General features: G+C 39.1%; 1 protein-coding gene across 5 annotated transcripts in view; it reads right to left on the bottom strand.

Moving 5' to 3' along the window:
- FAM13C (family with sequence similarity 13 member C) overlaps nucleotides 1-19,016 on the bottom strand; it is a 113,885-nt gene that overhangs the window by 64,988 nt on the left and 29,881 nt on the right. For all 5 annotated transcript variants that reach the window (XM_012445749.2, XM_012445751.3, XM_012445750.3 and 2 more), the window contains one exon: nucleotides 12,828-12,946. In XM_012445749.2, coding sequence (XP_012301172.2) covers nucleotides 12,828-12,946 — 119 coding nt within the window. The remainder of the gene's footprint in view (nucleotides 1-12,827; nucleotides 12,947-19,016) is intronic.

A 19,016-nucleotide genomic window follows, 5' to 3' on the forward strand; every position in this document is an offset into this window, starting at 1 on the left:
AATCCAATCAAACCTGCTAAATCAGAATATCCAGAAATGTAGGATGATGACATACAGTTAACAAGCACTCTAGAGGATTCCTAATTGGGGAACATTATCCTAAAGGTCCAAGTGCAACAGCCTGGGAGGACACCAATGGCTAAAGGACATTGAGTATAGGAGTGACATGGTGTTTCTGGCCTGGTCCCCTTGGGAACACAATCCCAAAGAGAGAAAGACTGTGCCCTTCAAAACACCATGAAAAGCTTCAAATACAGGGCAGCCCAGCTGTCCTGGAAAAGTTATCACTTCTCACTTCGGTGAGCTGGAACAGAGACCAGAAGCAGCCAGGACCACAGTAATGCCCAGGAATGGGTGAGCAGTGAGTCAGGCGCACAGGGCTGGCTTCAGGATCGGCAGAGTGTAGGTAAAGTAGACATGGGTGTGGTTTAAAAGACCCTGTGAGTCATAAAGAACACATTTTGGATGGAATATTGAGGATACAGGATCCAGCAGGTTTTCTCCTGGGGACTGAGTGAGAACAGAGGCCCTAATAAGACATTATTAGGAGTAATGATAGCAGCACTTGGTTTGCTGAGAAAGCTACAAGGCACTTTGCTTGTAGTCCTCATTCATTCCATACACTTAGTAAATAATGATCAGACACTGGCTCTATGTGCCAGGCAGTGCTCAGCCAGGAGACAGAGTAGTTGTAACCAATACTTAGCTCCAAGGACATTTCTGCCTGCTCCCCTCATCCCAATTCAAGCATCTGTCAAGTTTCTTCATTCTTCTGTCTCAAGATTTTTGCCAGGCAGGGTTCATTCCCTTAGCCTGCCTGCGTGGCAGAGTTAACTCCCCTGGGGGCAGCCCACAGCCAGAAGAGAAGGGAGTGTGTGAATAAATGCTACAGCTGCCCCCTCAACTTTCAGAGGGATGAATCTGAGATACTGTCTACACTGTTTCTCAGAAAGACTCCAATTGCTCAGAGTGGCAACCTACCAAGTTACACACCATTATGGGCTCTTCCTCCTTCCCTAGTTCCTGCTTCCTGGGACACCTTCCTGTACCTGGGTCCTCCTATCTATCAGAATCCACCTTCAAGAGGAACCTCAAGTAAGAAAGTGGTGTCTAAATAGACACAATCTCTGCCTTTTGGAGCTTACAGTTGGGGGAAAGAAAAACCTAATCATACAAATGAAGATTTAGATCAGAGACAGATGCAGTGAAGGGCACAGAGTATTACTAGTGATGGGGGCAGATTTAAATGATGGATGCATAGTTGACGAATATTTGTAACTGCATAACACATTGGCTCCTGTGATATTACAACTGACACTCGGATTTGCACTACTTGAACTTTTAAAGTATCAATCAAGTTAGCTCTTGGCACAGAAGAATATTTCTTAAGACACAGGAGATTTGAGTAGGCATTAATATAAATCAAGCCTAAATGCTGACCGTTCCCTATTCAAGATTTTCTTTCCCTCCCAAAAGGAAAGAGTCATGAGTCTCTATACTTCACCTGTCATCTTCCCTCCATCTTCCTTGTCACCAGCACCTCCCACAGGGATGATATATTAGCTTCCAAGATGTACTCCTGAGTATAACACACCGTACAGTATATAACACACAGCACCCAGAGTGGTCTTTTTAAGTAAATCTGAGTCTGTCACTCCTGTTTATAACCTCTTGTTCTGACATCAACCTCCCTTTCCCTTGGGAAAGTAGCTCTCCACAATTCCACATGCAAGGGTAAACATGTGGCCTGAACTAGGCCAGTTAGTTCCTTCTCCCTGAAGTTGAAACTTGAGCAGGAATGAAAAGCTGTTGTATTAGCACGGGATCATCCAACGATAACACCTCAGAGAAACATGTCCCTGTCATTGTGATTCCAGAAATCCATGGACCAGGCCTGTTTCTTGCACTTCCCAAAACCTATTTGCCCTTAGTTCAATTTTTTTAAGCTAACCAATAGCCTTCCATTAGATCCCTTTCCTTGCCTGAATCAAACACAGTTAGTTTCTATTGTTTGCAGAGAATACCAACCACATTACCAAGAAACAACCACTTGTCATGCTATAGCCTGGGTCTCCTTTGTTACACATGAGCAAGATCAGCAAGGTTGGCAGTAATTATATATTGAAAAGGACCACTTTCCTGATTCCCACTTTTTCAACCACAACTATTCATGGCCATCTAGGACCACTTTGCCATGAACAACTCCTTTAAAACCCTTTTTGAAATTGTCTTAATCACATGTCCAAGTTGAACAAGAGAGTCCAAATCACTGGAATCTCAACTGGCAAGTCTGGGAAACCAACTGGTCCAGGGTATGCATAGTTTTTGGTTCGACTAGAGAGAAGCTAAGGCCTAGCTTAAAGATGTGCAGAAAAGCAGATCTCTGAAGGTAACCTGGGTTCTGTGAAGGATGGATATGGAAGCACAGGAAGTGCAGCTAGCGTACACAAAAATGAACTAGAGCTTGTAAAGGGCCAGGTATATAAAGGACCATAATTAAATATGACCAAGAGAGGCATGAGATTACGGAGGGCAAACCAGAATTCCATGGGATTGCCTACCTAAGAATCGATAAGCAGAAACTTTACTAAACTGCTGAACCTATGAGTTGAGTGCTGTGCTGAAAACTGAACATTCAAAATAATTATAGAAAATAGGCATATATCTTATTTGAAGAGATAAACCAAACTCTTTGAACACTAGTACCAAGTGTCTAGTTCCATTGAACATGTTCTAACTACAGAGATCAACATGAGTTATTGGGAAAGGAGAAAGTGCATGAAAAGCTGGGAGTGAGCTGGGCTCTGAGGTGAGATTAAAATTTAGATAAATGGAGAAGAGAAGAGAGAACATGCAGGAAGAGGGATTTGTGGGCAAGCCATAGGTCAGTACTGTGGAGCTAAGCAAAAACATCCATGGAGGAAGGATCTCCTCTCTTGTGCAACATTAATCTTCTGAGCCCCTGCTGTGGGCCAGACCCTGAATGAAGCTGAACATGCAGTGTCTCATTTAATCCCTGCAACAGAAGCTCTGGTAAGTAAACGTCTTCACTTCCATCACATATCTGAAGAAATAAAAGCCCAGAGACATTAGGGAATCTGGTCCAAGGAAGCAGCAAAGCTGGAACTAGCATCCAGGTCTGCTTACTGCCAAAGCCCTTTCTCTGTACACTACAGCATCTTGGATATTTCCTAGGCCCTTCCCAGGGGCTCTATTATGTATTTTTGGATTTATTCAATAGGCTAGGTTTGGCCAAAACTGTTTTCTTGTGTTGGTGCTAAACTTAAGGCACTAAGAAGACTCCAACAGCTGGCTTATTTCTGCATCTACCCCTTCTCAACCTTTCTCCCCTTGGACTCCACCCCACTTAAATGGGTCTTGATATTTCCCTTGTCCTTGCATCTGCAGGGTCAACTGAGTGCTCTTGGGAAGAATTCTGTGCTACTGGACTCCTGAGAGGTTTGGCATGCTGCTCAAGAGCATAAGACGAGACTTTCTTCTGCTTTTATCCACAGAGGCAAACACTCAAGAAAAGAGGCACCTAGGACACAAATTCTGGTTTTAAATATTATCTGAACCTATAAAATCATCTGTAGTATTTGGTTTCTGATCCCAAGTGACCTAAACCATAAAGGCCACAGGTCATTGATAATTTATTTCAAGTTTTCCCAGTTAACAAAAATGAAAAATAAATCTGTTCTCTCCTAATAGTCTCCTAATATTCATGTCTGTCCCAAACTAAGATTCAAACACTGCTAAGTAAATAAAGCTAGAGAAACAGTAGGTAGTATTATTTGTTTTGCAAATAATATAAACATCACTTTTTGCCAATTACAAGATTAATAGGGGATTGCTAGGGGGAAGCTTAGAAAGTAAAAGCACAAAAAATATTGTTTTAATCACCTGTAATTCATCTCCCCCCAAAATTACCACCACTAAAACACAGATTTATGTCTTGCTAGTATATGTGTCTGTAAATAATTATATATTAAGCAAAAATAGGAACACCTTGTGATACTGTTATGTAATTGCTTTTTTCCACTTATAAATAGATCATGTCCCCATGTTAATAAAGACTCACATAAAACATGGTTTTAGATAAGGTATCTATCATGAAATTTAGTGGGGTTTTTTTGTTTTTGTGCTTTTACAGGGTGATGGTATGTCCCCTAGGGGCCATGCAGAAAATTTGGGGGCTATTTGTGATTATTACAGAAGCTGGAGTTGTCTACTGGCATTCTGTGGGCTAGAGCCAAAAGTGCCAGAGTCCCTGACATGAATGAGGCATCCCACACAACAAAGAATTGTTCCATCCCTGCATGACTTTCAAATGTCCTCTGGGAGTGTTAGAGCCAGAGGCACTTTGCCCTTAGCACAGTGTGAACTGGAACACCATGAAGGCTAGTGGATGAAACAGAAATATCTAGTGAATACTCAAGGAAGGGGGAAGAGATTAAATTGGATTGTCTCCAACATTCAACCCAGAGCCATAATCCTGATTGTGACACATACAAAAATCCAGCCATATGACTTTTATCTAGTTCTCTCAAAGTAACTAGTTGTCTATTATATTCCTATCTTCTTCCATGATCAGATAACTAAAAATTGTGTATCTTTTTTTTTTTGAGACAAAGTCTTGCTCTATTGTCTAGGCTAGAGTGCAGTGGTGTGATCTTGGCTCACTGCAACCTCTGCCTCCCAGGTTCAAGCAATTCTCATGCCTCAGCCTTCCAAATAGTTGGAATTACAGGTGTGTGCCACCATGCCCAGCTAATTTTCATATTTTATTTGTAGTATAGATGGGGTTTTACCAGGTTGGCCAGGCTGGTCTCCAACTCCTGACCTCAAGTGATCCACCGCCTCAGCCTCCCAAAGTGCTGGGATTACAGGCATGAGCCATTGTCCTTGGCTAAAAATATATATCTTAAGTCTCATTTCAGTTTGCTACTCCAAATCCTCTGCCTAGACAACTTTGACTTTTAAGTAGAAACCAAGAAAACTATAATGGATAAAGATACTGTTTTTAAGATGTTTACTACAGCAGTGATTACAAATATAAATCCTATAAGTAACTGCCATAGCAAATACTTTGGATTTCATTAAATAAATGATGGTATATCCATAAAAGGAAATACAGTCATGTATCCCTCAGTGATGGGGATATATTCTGAGAAACGCATCCTTAGGCTATTTCAATATTGTGCAAACATCACAGAGTATACTTACAGAAACCTAGATGGTATAGCTCACTACACACAAAGGCTATGTGGTATAGCCTAATGTTTCTAGGATGCAAACCTGCAAAGTATGTTACTGTACTGAATACTGTAGGCAACTGTAATACAATGGTATTTGCATATCTAAACATACAAAAGGTACAGTAAAAATATGGTGTTTTAATCTTATGGGACCACCATCATATGTGTCCACTGTTAAGTGAAATGTTAACAGTGTTATGTACTTTAACATGTATATGTTTAATATGTATATGAAATATTTATGTTTAACATGTATATGAAATGTTAACAGTGTTATGTATTTTAACATGTATATGTTATGTATTTTAACAAATGTTAACAGTGTTAATGTATTTTACAGCCATTCAATATGATATAGTATATTTTATGATATGGAAAAATATAACATTAAGCAGGACAAACAAGTTACATAGTAATGTAATATAATTATATATAACACAATGTAATATATAGTAAGTTATAATATAATGTAACATAAAGCAGTATAATTATACATAATATATTCTTAGAGACAAATTTCTATATATATGTGTATGTATATATGTATGTATGTATATATGTATCTATCTATCTAATCCCAAAATGTTTTAACCTAGCATTAGTTAAGAATAAAAGAAAAAATACATATGGACGGTTGAGTGGGAGCTCTGAGTGTATGTGTATGTCACTATACATAACGTGTGTGTGTGTGTGTGTGTGTGTAGTATTTAATATAAATCTTGAAAAGGAATAATTCCATTGATACATAACTATAGCAGAAATATGGGAGTAGCTATTGCTTCATTGGGAAGATGAAGAGTAAGCTAAAGATTAGCCCCATTCTAGTGGGCGCAGGCACACTGAATACTTAACCAGCTGGTCAAAGTTCTAAATTACATTTAAGTTTATACATTCTCTGTCTCATATAATCATTATTGAAATTTCTGTTAAATCTATTTTACGTTAAGCCAAGAAACTTTCCAAGAGATTCAGATGTTATGGACAAGGTTTCCCGTTTGGTCTCCAAGAAATATCATTTCTAACAAAGTGCTATGATGACGCCAATGCTTGTAAAACATGTTTCTTATAGAAATTGTATGTTAAAGTATTTGTTATGGAAAATTAAATTTGTTCACTTTAGCCATAAATGAACTCACCAACCTCGTGATAATTAACCTAACCACTCTATTACTCATCGTACTGGTCTTAGGTAGAAAAGCACACCACTATACATGATTATTTTATAATCATAATGCACTCTTGTCTAGCTTTCTACTCTAGGGCCTGCTTGAAGTAAATAGTACTTCTAGCAGATTTAAAGCCCAATGCATCCAAAAGCCCTTTTCATACACAATTTCTCTTTATGACAACATTAAAACAATAGTAACAGTATAAGAATGTACACTACAATGGTAATAGTGGTTATATCTGGGAGTTAAGTCATTTTTACATGCTTGAGATTTTCTATATTTTCCAGTGTTTCACTTATTTTGTTATCAGTAGTAGTGGTGGTAGTAGCATTTTGAATGAGAGAATGTCTCTAAGTTTCCCTTTTATCCTTACGCCAAATTATTAGTGAAAGTGCTAACAATTTATCAAACGACCAAGGGCAGACTTCTTTAAAAAAACAACAAAAAAAGGAGGATTTCATTTCCCAAATAATCAAGTGTGGGCTCTTTTTTTCAGAAATTTAAGGACTGGATGTGGGATTTTTGTGCTCTATGGCAGGGGAGAGGAAATTATTTTTATCTGCATCTTCAGGAGTTTGTATTCTTAAGCTAAAGTCTTTCCATGTCTAATCTTTTAAATGTCTAGAGTGTTTAGCATTTTCAATGTTAGAGCCAGAAGGAGCCCTAGAAATCATTTGACCTAAACTATTTTTGTTAGAGGAGGGGGCCCAGGAATTTGAGTGAAATGACTACGGTCACCTGATAGATGTGAGATAAGACCCTGGATCTCTTCATTTGAATGTTCATTTCCTTCTACCAGATTGTTTCTGTGTCCACAGAGGGAGACAGTTGGAGTGGGCAGTGAAAGAGAGTCCTCCTCTCTGGCTCCCTTTCTATGTGGGATACTCAACATGAGCTAGGCCAATACCCACTCATTATCCAACTGTATACCAGAAAGCACTGTGAAGACTATTTATTTTTTTTATCTCTACCTCATCTCTGCTCCCCTTATAAAACAAAACAAAACAAAACAAAACTCTAGGAGCACACTAATGAGGAAGGAGAAGAACATGCTGGAAATATGCAGAGGTACGGTCCAAGAAGAGAGATATGTCTTTTGTATTATTAATAATAAAAATCTCAGTGCTCATTCTCTTATTCTTTCTCTGTTTAGCAGAACTCATTAAGACTCTGCTTACTTCTATGAAAAACATTTAAATAAAAAACAATTAGCTACACACACACACACACACACACACACACACACACACACAATCTCAAAAACAATGGATGAAAGGATTTATCCCACATAGAAAAGTTGCTGCCAACAAAACTTCCTCTTTCTATAAAGCAACAAAGCCCCCAGCTTTCTCTTTCATCTGAAATGTCAAAAAATAGTGGAGGCCATCCAAGGCTATCATCCTTGCTAAGGATCTTCAGTCTCCTCTAATGTGGGAATCCGGATGAAGAGGCCAATGAACTGGAACTCACAATGTAACCACCAACCTAATTAACAGTAAGGCAATGCTATAGAATAGCTCCTGTTTATACAGACAAGGTCATTAACAACATTAAAGATTTAATGCTGTCATAAATTTTAACACAATATTTTAAATATAAGTGAGTTAATCATTCTCAAAAGTAAATTTACTTAGTAAGAATCCCCAACTGCTTTAATATTTGCTTACATTCATAAATTTCCCTTTGTCATATCTGAGGGTTTACAGGATTGGCACTGGCTTTAGCTCTAAAAATCAGTCAAACTAATGCATATTCATTAAGTGGCAACTCAATACAGATTGATGGTACTTATCTTGGTTCTATTACAAAGGGGAGAGAGAACTTGAACAAATCACAGCCTCGCTGGATGTCAAAGGAGAAAATGAGAGTTGTATTAAATGATTATTAAGGTTTCTTCCAGCTCTAACTAACTGCAGTTGTTTAATTTTACATGGTTTGAAAACGCCAGGTATTGAATATGCCACAGTAGTATAATAACACAGCCCTTCCACTCATACATTGAAAGTCCATGATAAAATGCAAACGTGTCATCTGGAAAGAGATGGCATTAAGACAATATCAGCCATCACCATATGATAAGCCATTTTCATCCAGGAGGACTTAGCTCCAGGGAGCTACAGAGTCCCCAGAAGCAGCATTTGCCAGGAAGAAAAGGACTGAAGCAGGCATTATAAATCAAATGCCTATGGAAGCTCGGCAAAGAGCATAAATAAATGAGGAGAACTGGGTGGGAATTGTGAAAAAATTGAAAGCTACTCATCCACTCCAGCTAGTTGTTGCCTTTGAGGAATGTAGACCCTGGGTTATCCTACCTTTAGATTTTTCCAAAGAAACCCAAAAATCTGAAAAACTCTTGATTTTAAAATGTTGATTCAAAATAGTTTAACTTAGTACACGCCAAATATGCCTCCACATCAGAGACATCTGTAGGACACCAAATTTGAGACCTCTAATGTGTGGCACTGTGAGGCCAAGGAATACAATATAGGGAAGGGTGGCACATGGCAAATGGGAGGAAGGGTGCAGTGAAAGAGGATGGAAGTAGCTAAAACTGTATCTGAGGTTGGCTCTGTTGAGGGAAATCAGAAAAGCAAGTAAGCTTGGAAGTAGAAAGACATTAGGACAAGGGTTCTGTTAAAAGAAAAACTTTAGCTGAATTAAATTTAAAAGGGTTTAATTGAGCAAGGAACAATTCACAAACCTGGCAGCCTTCCCAGACAGAGTAGGCTCAGAGACTCCAGCACAGCCACGTGGTGTAAGAAGAGTTATGGACAGAAAAAGGAAAGTGACATACAGAAAACAGAAGTGCGATGCAGAAACAGCTGGATTGGTTACAGCTCGGCGTTTGCCTTATTTGAACATGATTTGAACAGCTGGCCATCTCGGCCACAACTTGGTGATTGGCGCAAGAGTAAGCTGCAGTCTGTATAAAACTCCATTTAGCTTTATAGTTCACAATGAACAGAGAAACCTTTAGGCTGAACTTAAAATATGTAATGAGGCAGCTTTAGGCTAACCTTGGTTTAACAATTCTAAATCTTCTTTGGGGTCACATGTTTTCAAATTGGAGGCAGAAAGACATTAGGACAGGGGTTCTAAATATTTTCTGGGGTTATGTGTGCCATATGAGAGTCTGATAAATGTTTTAGAGATTTTCACTAGAAAAATAAACATACATGTAATGCACAGAAAAATGGCTCCCCAAAGATGTCCATGTCTTCATCCTGTCCCTCCTCTACCACCTTACATTATGTAACAAAAGGGGCTGTGAAGATGTAATTAATGACCTTGAGGTAGGGAAATTATCTCAGTGAGCCCAATCTATTCACATGAATCCTTAAAATCAAAAATGTTTCCCAGCCATGATCAGAGAGAGATGTGATTACAGAAGAATGATCGGAGAGATGCAATGTTGGTGGCTTGAAAACAGAGGAAGGGACCATGAGCCATGGAATGTGGGCAGCCTCCGGAAACTGGAAAAGGCATGGAAATGGACAGATCCTTCCCTAGAGCCTCTAGAAAGGAAAGCAACCCTGCCAACACCCTTTTTTTTGGAGGGGGTGCGACCCAGGGAGACACATGTTGGACTTCTATCCTACAGAACTATGAGATAATAAATTTCTGTTGTTTAAAGCCACAAGTTTGTGGTCAGTTATTACAGTAGCAATAATGGAGTATATATACACAGAAACTTGGGCAAAAACTTTCACAGACCTTCCTGAATCTCATCCTCAGAAATACATAAAAGCTCCTTGTGCTCAAAAGAACTCAATATACAACATGACAGCTCTGAGAGCTGTAGGTATGAAACTAGTTGGCATTCCCGGAAAGATCAATGCCCACCTCATGGCCTCAATCCACTCCAAAGTCTCACTTCTACTAAGACAGATTTATTTTCTGAAGAATAACTACTCCTTCCAGCCTCACCCAAATGATGTGTGACCCCAAGGAGCCAGGTGGCTCCTTGCTACAGAGAGATCTTTCTTCCTTTTCTTACAGCGTTCATTATGTTAATAGCATTCTCCCCCAACCCACTATCCCAACAAAAGTGGCATTTTACACCTGCTGAGACTTAGCCTGGCTTATTCCTTCATTCTGAACCAGACCTAGGTCTGGAGTGTCCCATTACAGTATCATGTCTCTATCAAGATCCTACTCAGCATGATATGCCCAAACCTGGCCAGATGCTAGCTTAAAACAGAAGAGGAATGTTATCAGGAATGTGAGCTACCTGATTCAAAGATGTTTTTAGCCTCAGATCTCATTTCACCAGTTCATCAAATTTCACAATCCCTGTAATATTTTGAGATGGATTTTTTTTAAGTTCCATTACAATGTCCCTTGGTGATGTCACCATGGTTCTGATAAATAACTGTAGTTTAAAGGTTACTGAACGAACAGTACTAGACATAACTGCCCTCACAGCACTCCTGATATGTAACTTAGCACCAGATCCTGCAATTGCTGACAGCGGTGCACAGAACAGTCTGGAATGTTGCTACGTCAGAAAGTTCAATTCTGTGAAAATGGGACATGAAAGATGGGAGATGGGCTGGGCGCGGTGGCTCATGCCTGTAATCCCAGCACTTTGGGAGGCCAAGGCGGGTGGATCACGAGGTCAAGAGATGGAGACCATCCTGGTCAACATGGTGAAACCCCATCTCTACTAAAAATACAAAAAAAATTAGCTGGGCATGGTGGCGCGCGCCTGTTGTCCCAGCTACTCTGAAGGCTGAGGCAGGAGAATTGCTTGAACCCAGGGGGCGGAGGTTGCAGTGAGCCGAGGTTGCGCCACTGCACTCCAGCCTGGTGCCTGGTGACGGAGTGAGACTCTGTTTCAAAAAAAAAAAAAAAAGAAAGATGGAAGATGGGGAGAAGAAAAAGATAACAAGGTATTTACGATCCTATGAAGGTTTGCTAAGGAGCAGAGGAGGAGAGATACAAAATGGGACACACAATGGTTTTAAGTTTACTGAACAGCAAGTATCTAAATGCTAATACCATTTTCCCCTATTGACCTCTGTTAAATATCCACCCCTACAGGACCACCAAATATTCTATATATAAGCATGAATGACTTTGTTCTGGTTTTTATTTGTTTTGTTTGCTTTTATACTATTTTGAAATTTGCATGAGGATATAGTTGACTTTATTCTTGCTGAGAGAGATAGTCATCAGGCTGGTGGGTGACACTAAATTGATTCTAGTAGCAAATAATAGCTTTCTTATAATAATACCTCAAATAGAAGGGAGAATGTCCTGATTAGTGGAGAAATTATAAGGCTGAATCCAACAGGTATTACCTGAGGTCAGGTAAGAGTAAACACAAAAGAAGTCAGCTCATGAAGAGGATTATAAAAGGTGCCCATGAATCCACCTGGACAGAGAAGCACCCTACCTTTGAGGTCCCATTCAACCCTTTGAAGTTCTATTATTCTAAATTTAGTATATTGGACATTTAAAAATACAACTGCATAGCACAGCCAATCTTCTCTGTAGTTGTTGATTTAGACTGTGCTACCTTAGAAAAATAATTCTAAAGGTCAGGCTCAGAAGCACAGCCCTCCCTTTCCACTGAGTGAGGGCTATGATTACACTGTACACAAGATCCTACAAAGACAGCTGACACAACTAGTGATTGAATTCTTTCTTCTGTTTATTTCCAGAAGAGACTTTCCACAGACAGCTGCAATGCCAGGCTCCCCATCAGAATGTCATGCCAACCTTTCTGCAGGCTGCTTTCCACCCACATCCTTGCCCTGGATCCAGGGCTGTCTCCAGCAGTTCTAGCAGGCTAGAGAGACCATCCCTGGAGCTATGTCAGGGCTAAGGTCACTGGAAGACACTTGGGTCGGCACAGAATCTGCACCTGCCATGCTGCAATCAGACATTTGTGGGTTCAAATTCTGGCTCAGGCTTTTTCACTTGTGTAACATCAGGCAAGTGCCTTAATATCTTTCAGACTATGAGTACACAGCTTCATGAGAAAGTGGAGGCTAAATGAGATACTATGTAAAAATCAGCTGGTATGGTGCCTACCTGGTCAATACCAATTTATCATTATCACAAAGGAAAATCAAATTCCCTCTACCATAGAATAAAGAATAAGAATGGATGAAATCAGCATTTCTCTCCAAGGGCAGAACCTGTCTCTACTTCCCCCTGAGCCTTAAGGTAAATTATCTTCAAATGCAAGACAGAGAAAGTAGGTCATTTACTTTTCTCTTAAACTCACTCAGTGATTCTCCTTCTAGGCCCCTTTAAGCAGTTTTTCTGACTATAAGGAATGCCAACAAAAGTCAGAAAGCCTTGCTTCTTGTGTGGGGGTGGCAAGCACACAGTTGCATTTCAGAGAAAGGAACCACAGGCACAGCATGGCTTCTGACAACAAAGGGCCCACCTTGGTTGAAGTCGCACTGCTTCTTGGTACCTGAAGGCATTGTTTTGTGGACTCTCATGAGCTGGCGTTCCTGCTCTCCCCTGACACTCTGACTGACTGGATACCACATGCTCTGTCTCCTGCAAGAAGAAACAGCAAAAGTAGATGAGCTGTCAACAGTAGTCAGTTCCATATCATTATTAAGCCGGAAGTGGGTCTCAGGGCAGTGAAGCAGAAAGGCATAACAGATTCTGCTGATTGTAATATGGGAAGGGAGTCAATTCAGAGGTCCAAATTTTTAAAAGCTTCTATCAGTCAGCTGCTGCAAGGTTACAGAATAAAGAAAAAATAATAATAATGAATCTAATGTCCAAAAGATATGGCATAGCCTTACAGTAAGAATTTTACAGACATTAAAAATGATCTCATGGAAGAATATTGAATGAACAGATACATCTGAAAAGATAATTCATAGAACAATATTTATAGAATAGGCTTGTTTATGCAAAAATAAACACATGTATGAATGTTCACATAGACACATACTCCCCACACACGAGATTGGAATAAGTTGAATCAAAATCTTAACTGTGACTAACTCTGAGATGTTATGTTTATTTATTTTTGGAGTCTATATATATTTTCTAAGTTTTCTACAATAAACAAACATTACTTCCACAGTAAGAGAAAAATTTAAGTTAATCTGAAAACTAAAGAACAAATAATTTTTATAAATTCCAGATCCCAAGAGTCCTTGACATCTCTCCCTCATCCTGCCCCCACCAACAACGCACACACACTATCGCCATTGGCTACACTGCAGCTAAAGAAACCACAGTGTGGGTTATCCATGATGCAATTGCTCATTAACTTAAAAAAATTTCAGAGTGCTAAACACTCTAGAGTATCATAAACACACCAAAACTTAAACTAATTTGGATTCAATATAAAGACATGCATACATACCAAAAGTGAAAGATTTATGTATATTCAACAGTTCTACTACTATTATCCTCAAGCTATGTCAAACCTCTAACTAAAAAATTTTCTTTAGAGTAAAATAAACCTTCTTTAACCTAGTAAAAGAGATGCTGAAACAAAAATCTGTGAAAATTCGGTAACTCCAGATGGGTACCATCATACAGGAAAATTATTCAAGTAATACAATGAATTTAGGTCTTCTGGTGCAATATATTATGGTCACAATAGAGACCCAGCTCCTCTATTAGGGTGTGGGTTGAAGTCACTACAAGTGTCAATGTGTCAAATGTCTTAGGAATCATGTTTCCAGAACACTAGAACAACACAGTGAGGCTATTTGCCAAGAAGTCATCACAAGCCTCTAAAACAAAATCATATGAATGCCTTCATAGGAAAGGGGTAAAATGGGTACAGCTGGGCAGAGCTATGGGAAAGGAAAGAATTAGCCCTATCAAGATCCTCTCTTTAATTCTTCAAAGCCTCCAGCTTCAGATAAGAAGACACACCACATGAAAAAGTTTCCATTAGTATGCACTAATTCCCTAGACTTAGTAGTTCCTGGAGAAAAATTCTACAGCTACCCAAATATTGGTCAAATTCCCCCACACAATGGTTTTGATGTGAGGGTTCTGCTTGCTACTTGTTCAGTGTATGACCTTGGCCAAATTATATAAATGATGTGGTCTCAGTTTCCTTTTCCATAAAATGAGGATAATACCATCAATTCCACAAGTGCCTGTCAACTGGAGGCATACAGCAGATACCAACTACTACTGATAACAATATTGCTTTTATAAAAATTTTCTTAAAGCTCAATATTCTGAACCCAGTGCTTAGGTAATCCTTGGAGAATTCACCCAAATGAGTTCAGCAAAAGAAAACCCATTTTTGTGGTGGAATGCTTATTTCACATTTTTATACTAATAGCAATATTATTTTAAACATTATATTTAGAAGCCTCAATAGATGTAGGCCTTAAGAAATGGCCCTTCTGAACTCTAGAAAGTTTAAACCAAAAATGTCCATTTTATTAAAACTTTATCTTTTTAGGAAGCGTAGTGTTTTTTTTTTTTTTTTTTTTCAAAGACAGTATTTTATCTAACTCTTTGAACCCTCAAGGGGTTGAGAAAGGTGAGAAAGGCCAAACACTGCTGGATTACTTTGGATCTAGGATGTATCTTAGAGATGAATAACAACAACTTTAGAGAAAGTGCCTCCTTAATATGCTTAGATCAGAGATCTCAAAGGACTGCAAGAGAAGAACTCTTCTCTAGAATGGGAAGATAAGGAGTATTTAGACACAGCTGACTATCAAGTCCCTGATTCAAATGGGGAAAAGAGTGGCACTGTCACCTATGTTTCTTTTCCCCCACCAAGAATTTCAAACCTCAAGATGGTAGGGAGAATTGAAGAAAACTAAGTAAGAAGTCTGATACAAATTATCCTAATGCTGATGAATGGAACAGGCTCTGACGTGATTGTCATGACAGGCTGCCCTTCCCAATGCCAAAAGTTAGATCGTGCTTCAAAGTTCCAATCTCCAAGCCCTCCTCAGATCAGAAACCCAAGCACAGCCTTTCTTAGAAAATACTGTATTTATTCTTCCATCCAAAGATCCTTATGATCTTGGAAAATATTTCACTCATAAGAAAAGGAATAAAGATTTTTTAGTTTAGTTCCTTCCACTCCATTATCTCCTCATGGAATGACCACCTGTGGGCCAATAGCCCCAGCAAAGCTTACATGGGAATCAATGAGCCTTCAGATGCTTCTAATTTCTAGACTTTAAGTCTTCTAGCTGATGCCCCAGACAGCCTGAAGCAGACATAGGCCTCCGTACTGTGCCCTAAGTGAGTTTCTGACCCACAGAAACCATGAAAGGTAATATATGATTATTGCTATTTTAAGTTTTGTGGTTATTTGTTATGCAACAATAGATAACTAAAACATACTACCTTTCCTCTATTCTAAGATACCATCAATTATAAGCCATCATTGGTTGGATTACATAACAGTCTTTTAGGAAAAAAAATAATGACACATTAAATGCATCTATCAATTTTAAGAAACATTCAAAACGAGAAAGGTGAATGTCTGAACAGATGTGTGCACTGACATTAAGGAACTACACAGCATGCCCAGGACAGCCTGACATGTGACAACCCAAGAAATCCCAACACAAGAACCTTACAGGGAACAGGGGAGGAAAACCCAAGCCTTAGCTGTCTCAACTTTAAAAAATAATTTCATGCTTTCTCCTAAAGAAAGAAGACAGAAGAAATGGGGATATCATCTATTGAATTAATAAAACAGTAGCTTTCAAAGGTTTTGTGCTGCCAGCTGCCATTTATTCATAAAGATATAAAGGAAAAAGTACAAAACGAGAATAGTAGTACTCAATCAAATTTATCTGCCTCTATAAGAGATTTATTTAGCCAGATGCATGAGAGGCCAAGGCTTACTTCCTTGGTAAGCCCTTTTCTCTGTTCCAACTGGACTCCACCACCTGGTCAAAGTTAACTAAGGCTGCCAAAGAAAGTCCTTAGAGTAAATAATGTATTTGTAAAAGACTGAGAGTTAACATTTTGTCTCCACCACTCCCCCCCCCAAAAAATAGGGACAACATCAAGAAAGGAAATAAAGAACACATTTGATCACCTTTGCCCATTTATACTTCATCACTCTGTTTAGAATCGGTCATAACATTCAGCTCAAAAGTTCTAGAACGTTAAAGTAGGGTATGTATTCTAAAATAACTGAGATATATTTTTACCTAAAAACAATCACTACTATATATAAAGCATTTTGATATTTGAGAGGGTTATAGAGAAGTAAATAAGACAGTCTTGCCCCCAAAGAACTTTAAAATCTACTATTTTCATAGACTAAAGGGTAAGAGAGCAGATTCTAACTTTTTACTTCTATGTTAATGTGTCTGTCAAATGGTCAGATCCAAGCTGACCAAGGGGAATGAGGGAAAAAGCCAAGATCCTCTGCTCCATGCTTGGTCTTCCTGCTACCTGGCTAACTGTAGCCTGGATGGGCACCTGGAAGAAAGGGCATCGCACATCTTTTCCTATTCCCTGCCATTTTCCTCTTCCTCTACCCTCCACCTCACCCCTAGTATGTCCCAAGTCTGCCTCAGTGGGGTGATTTGTTGGTTCTCTGCCAAATGCAGGGACCATCAGATTGACTATGTTCTGAGATAGTTCATAAGAAAGCTGTCCATGAAACAAACATCATTTAGGCTATTTATCTGATCCAGGTGCAGAGGCTAGGACAGTGTGCACGATAACAAAAGGAAAGCTATTAACTCAAGAGGCTCAAAACCCAAACTTGGTTAAGGAAAAATTAGCCGCCCCTAAACCAGAATGGTGAAATATGATATTTTGTTCTTATTGGGATTTTAGTGAGTTCAACTGACTCTTGTAGGACTTGGGATAATCTAGTTTTGATCAAATGGCATGGCCATTGCTTCAGGCCCTTCCAAGTTCTTCCATTCGTAGAAATCCATGGCCATAAAGAAAAAAACGAAAACAATTTTCCATTCTAATCCCAGTTCTTTCCCATCTACTCTGTCTGAAAGTCAGAAAGGTACCTTTGACCCTTAAGTATGTGCACCCTCTAAATTTTCCTTTGAAGATGTGATCAATCAAAACACCACATCTTCATCTTCTCATACTTGAGGTTTTCTCTGTGTCCGTTCTATCGCAAAACTGATAAAACCTTATTTTCTTCAACTGCTAGATTAAATTTTAAATTAAATGGTTCTGTAGCTTAATCACTCTATTGTTAATAACAATGCCTTGCATTTATGAGAGCAAGTACTTCCCAAAAGCTCTAATTAAGACATGATTAATATATCTGACAGCATATGGTTTGGAAAATCTTATATTTTCAGTTCTGAAGGCGAACAAGAGAAAGTGTTGTGAATCTACCATGTCCTACATCACCCAAATGTCTCTCTTTTCTTAACCTTCACATATCTGTGAAAGTGACTTGATGTTCTTCTGAATAATTGGGGAATTTTATAAGTGTTTATATCTTGATAAAAGAAACTATTGGACTATTACATTTATGTCATAACTGGGTTAAAGGGGGTCCTGTAAGAGCTGATTTAAATTTCCTTTCAAAAATGTGTGTCTATTATTTCCAATTTTCTGGCCCTTTAAGAAATAGGGATCTAAGAGAACAGTTTCTTCAGACCTATTTTTAAAACTTATTTCTGGCCATCTTACTCATTATTTCAACAAAGAAATAAAATAAGTCATGGAAAAAAGCAGGCATAGGCTCAAAATCCACACATATCCATGAAGTAGGATGTCCTCTGATTCTTTTTTTTTTGAGACTAAGTCTTGCTCTGCTGCCCAGGCTGGAGTGTAATGGCGCAATCTCGGCTCAGTGTAACCTTCACCTCCTGAATTCAAGTGATCCTCCTGTCTCTAGACTAGCTGGAATTACAGGTGTGTGCCACCATGCCCAGATAATTTTTGTATTTTTAGTAGAGACAGGGTTTCACCAGGTTGGCCAGGCTGGTCTCAAACTCCTGACCTCAGGTGATCCATCTACCTCGGCCTCCTGAAGTGCTGGGATTACAGGCGTGAGCCACAGAGCCCAGCCTAATTCTATTTCTTTTCTTTTCTTTTCTTTTCTTTCTTTTTTTTTTTTTTTTTGAGATGGAGTCTTGCTCTGTCACCCAAGCTGCAGTGCAGTGGTGTGATCTTGGCTCACTTCAACCTCCACCTCCTGGGTTCAAGTGATTCTCCTGCCTCAGCCTCCTGAGTAGCTGGGACTATAGGTGTACACCACCACGCCCTCCTAATTTTTGTATTTTTAATAGAGATAGGGTTTCACCGTGTTAGCCAGGATGGTCTGATCTCCTGACCTTGTGGTCCACCCACCTTGGCCTCCAAAATTGCTGGGATTACAGGTATGAGCCACAGTGCTGGCCCTAACTCTATTTTTTTAAATCTGTGATATATATTACCCAGGTTACTGCTTTGTTGTAAGAATTTCTAGTAGAAAATGGACATTCAATTATGCTATCTATCATATATATTTTCTGAATCTGTTAATATTCACTGAGTGCTTGCTCTGTACCAGGTACTAAACTAGGCACCTTCTATGTAAATTTTCTCATTTACTAGGAGGTAGGTTTTAGTCCCCAGTTTCCCCAGTGAGAAAAATGAAGGGAAGAAAAGGCAGATGACTTATCTAGGCCAAAAAGAT

The sequence above is a fragment of the Aotus nancymaae genome, unplaced genomic scaffold (assembly GCF_030222135.1).
Source record: "Aotus nancymaae isolate 86718 unplaced genomic scaffold, 86718_ANA_hifiasm-v0.15.2.pri h1tg000010l, whole genome shotgun sequence".
NCBI lineage: Eukaryota > Metazoa > Chordata > Mammalia > Primates > Aotidae > Aotus > Aotus nancymaae.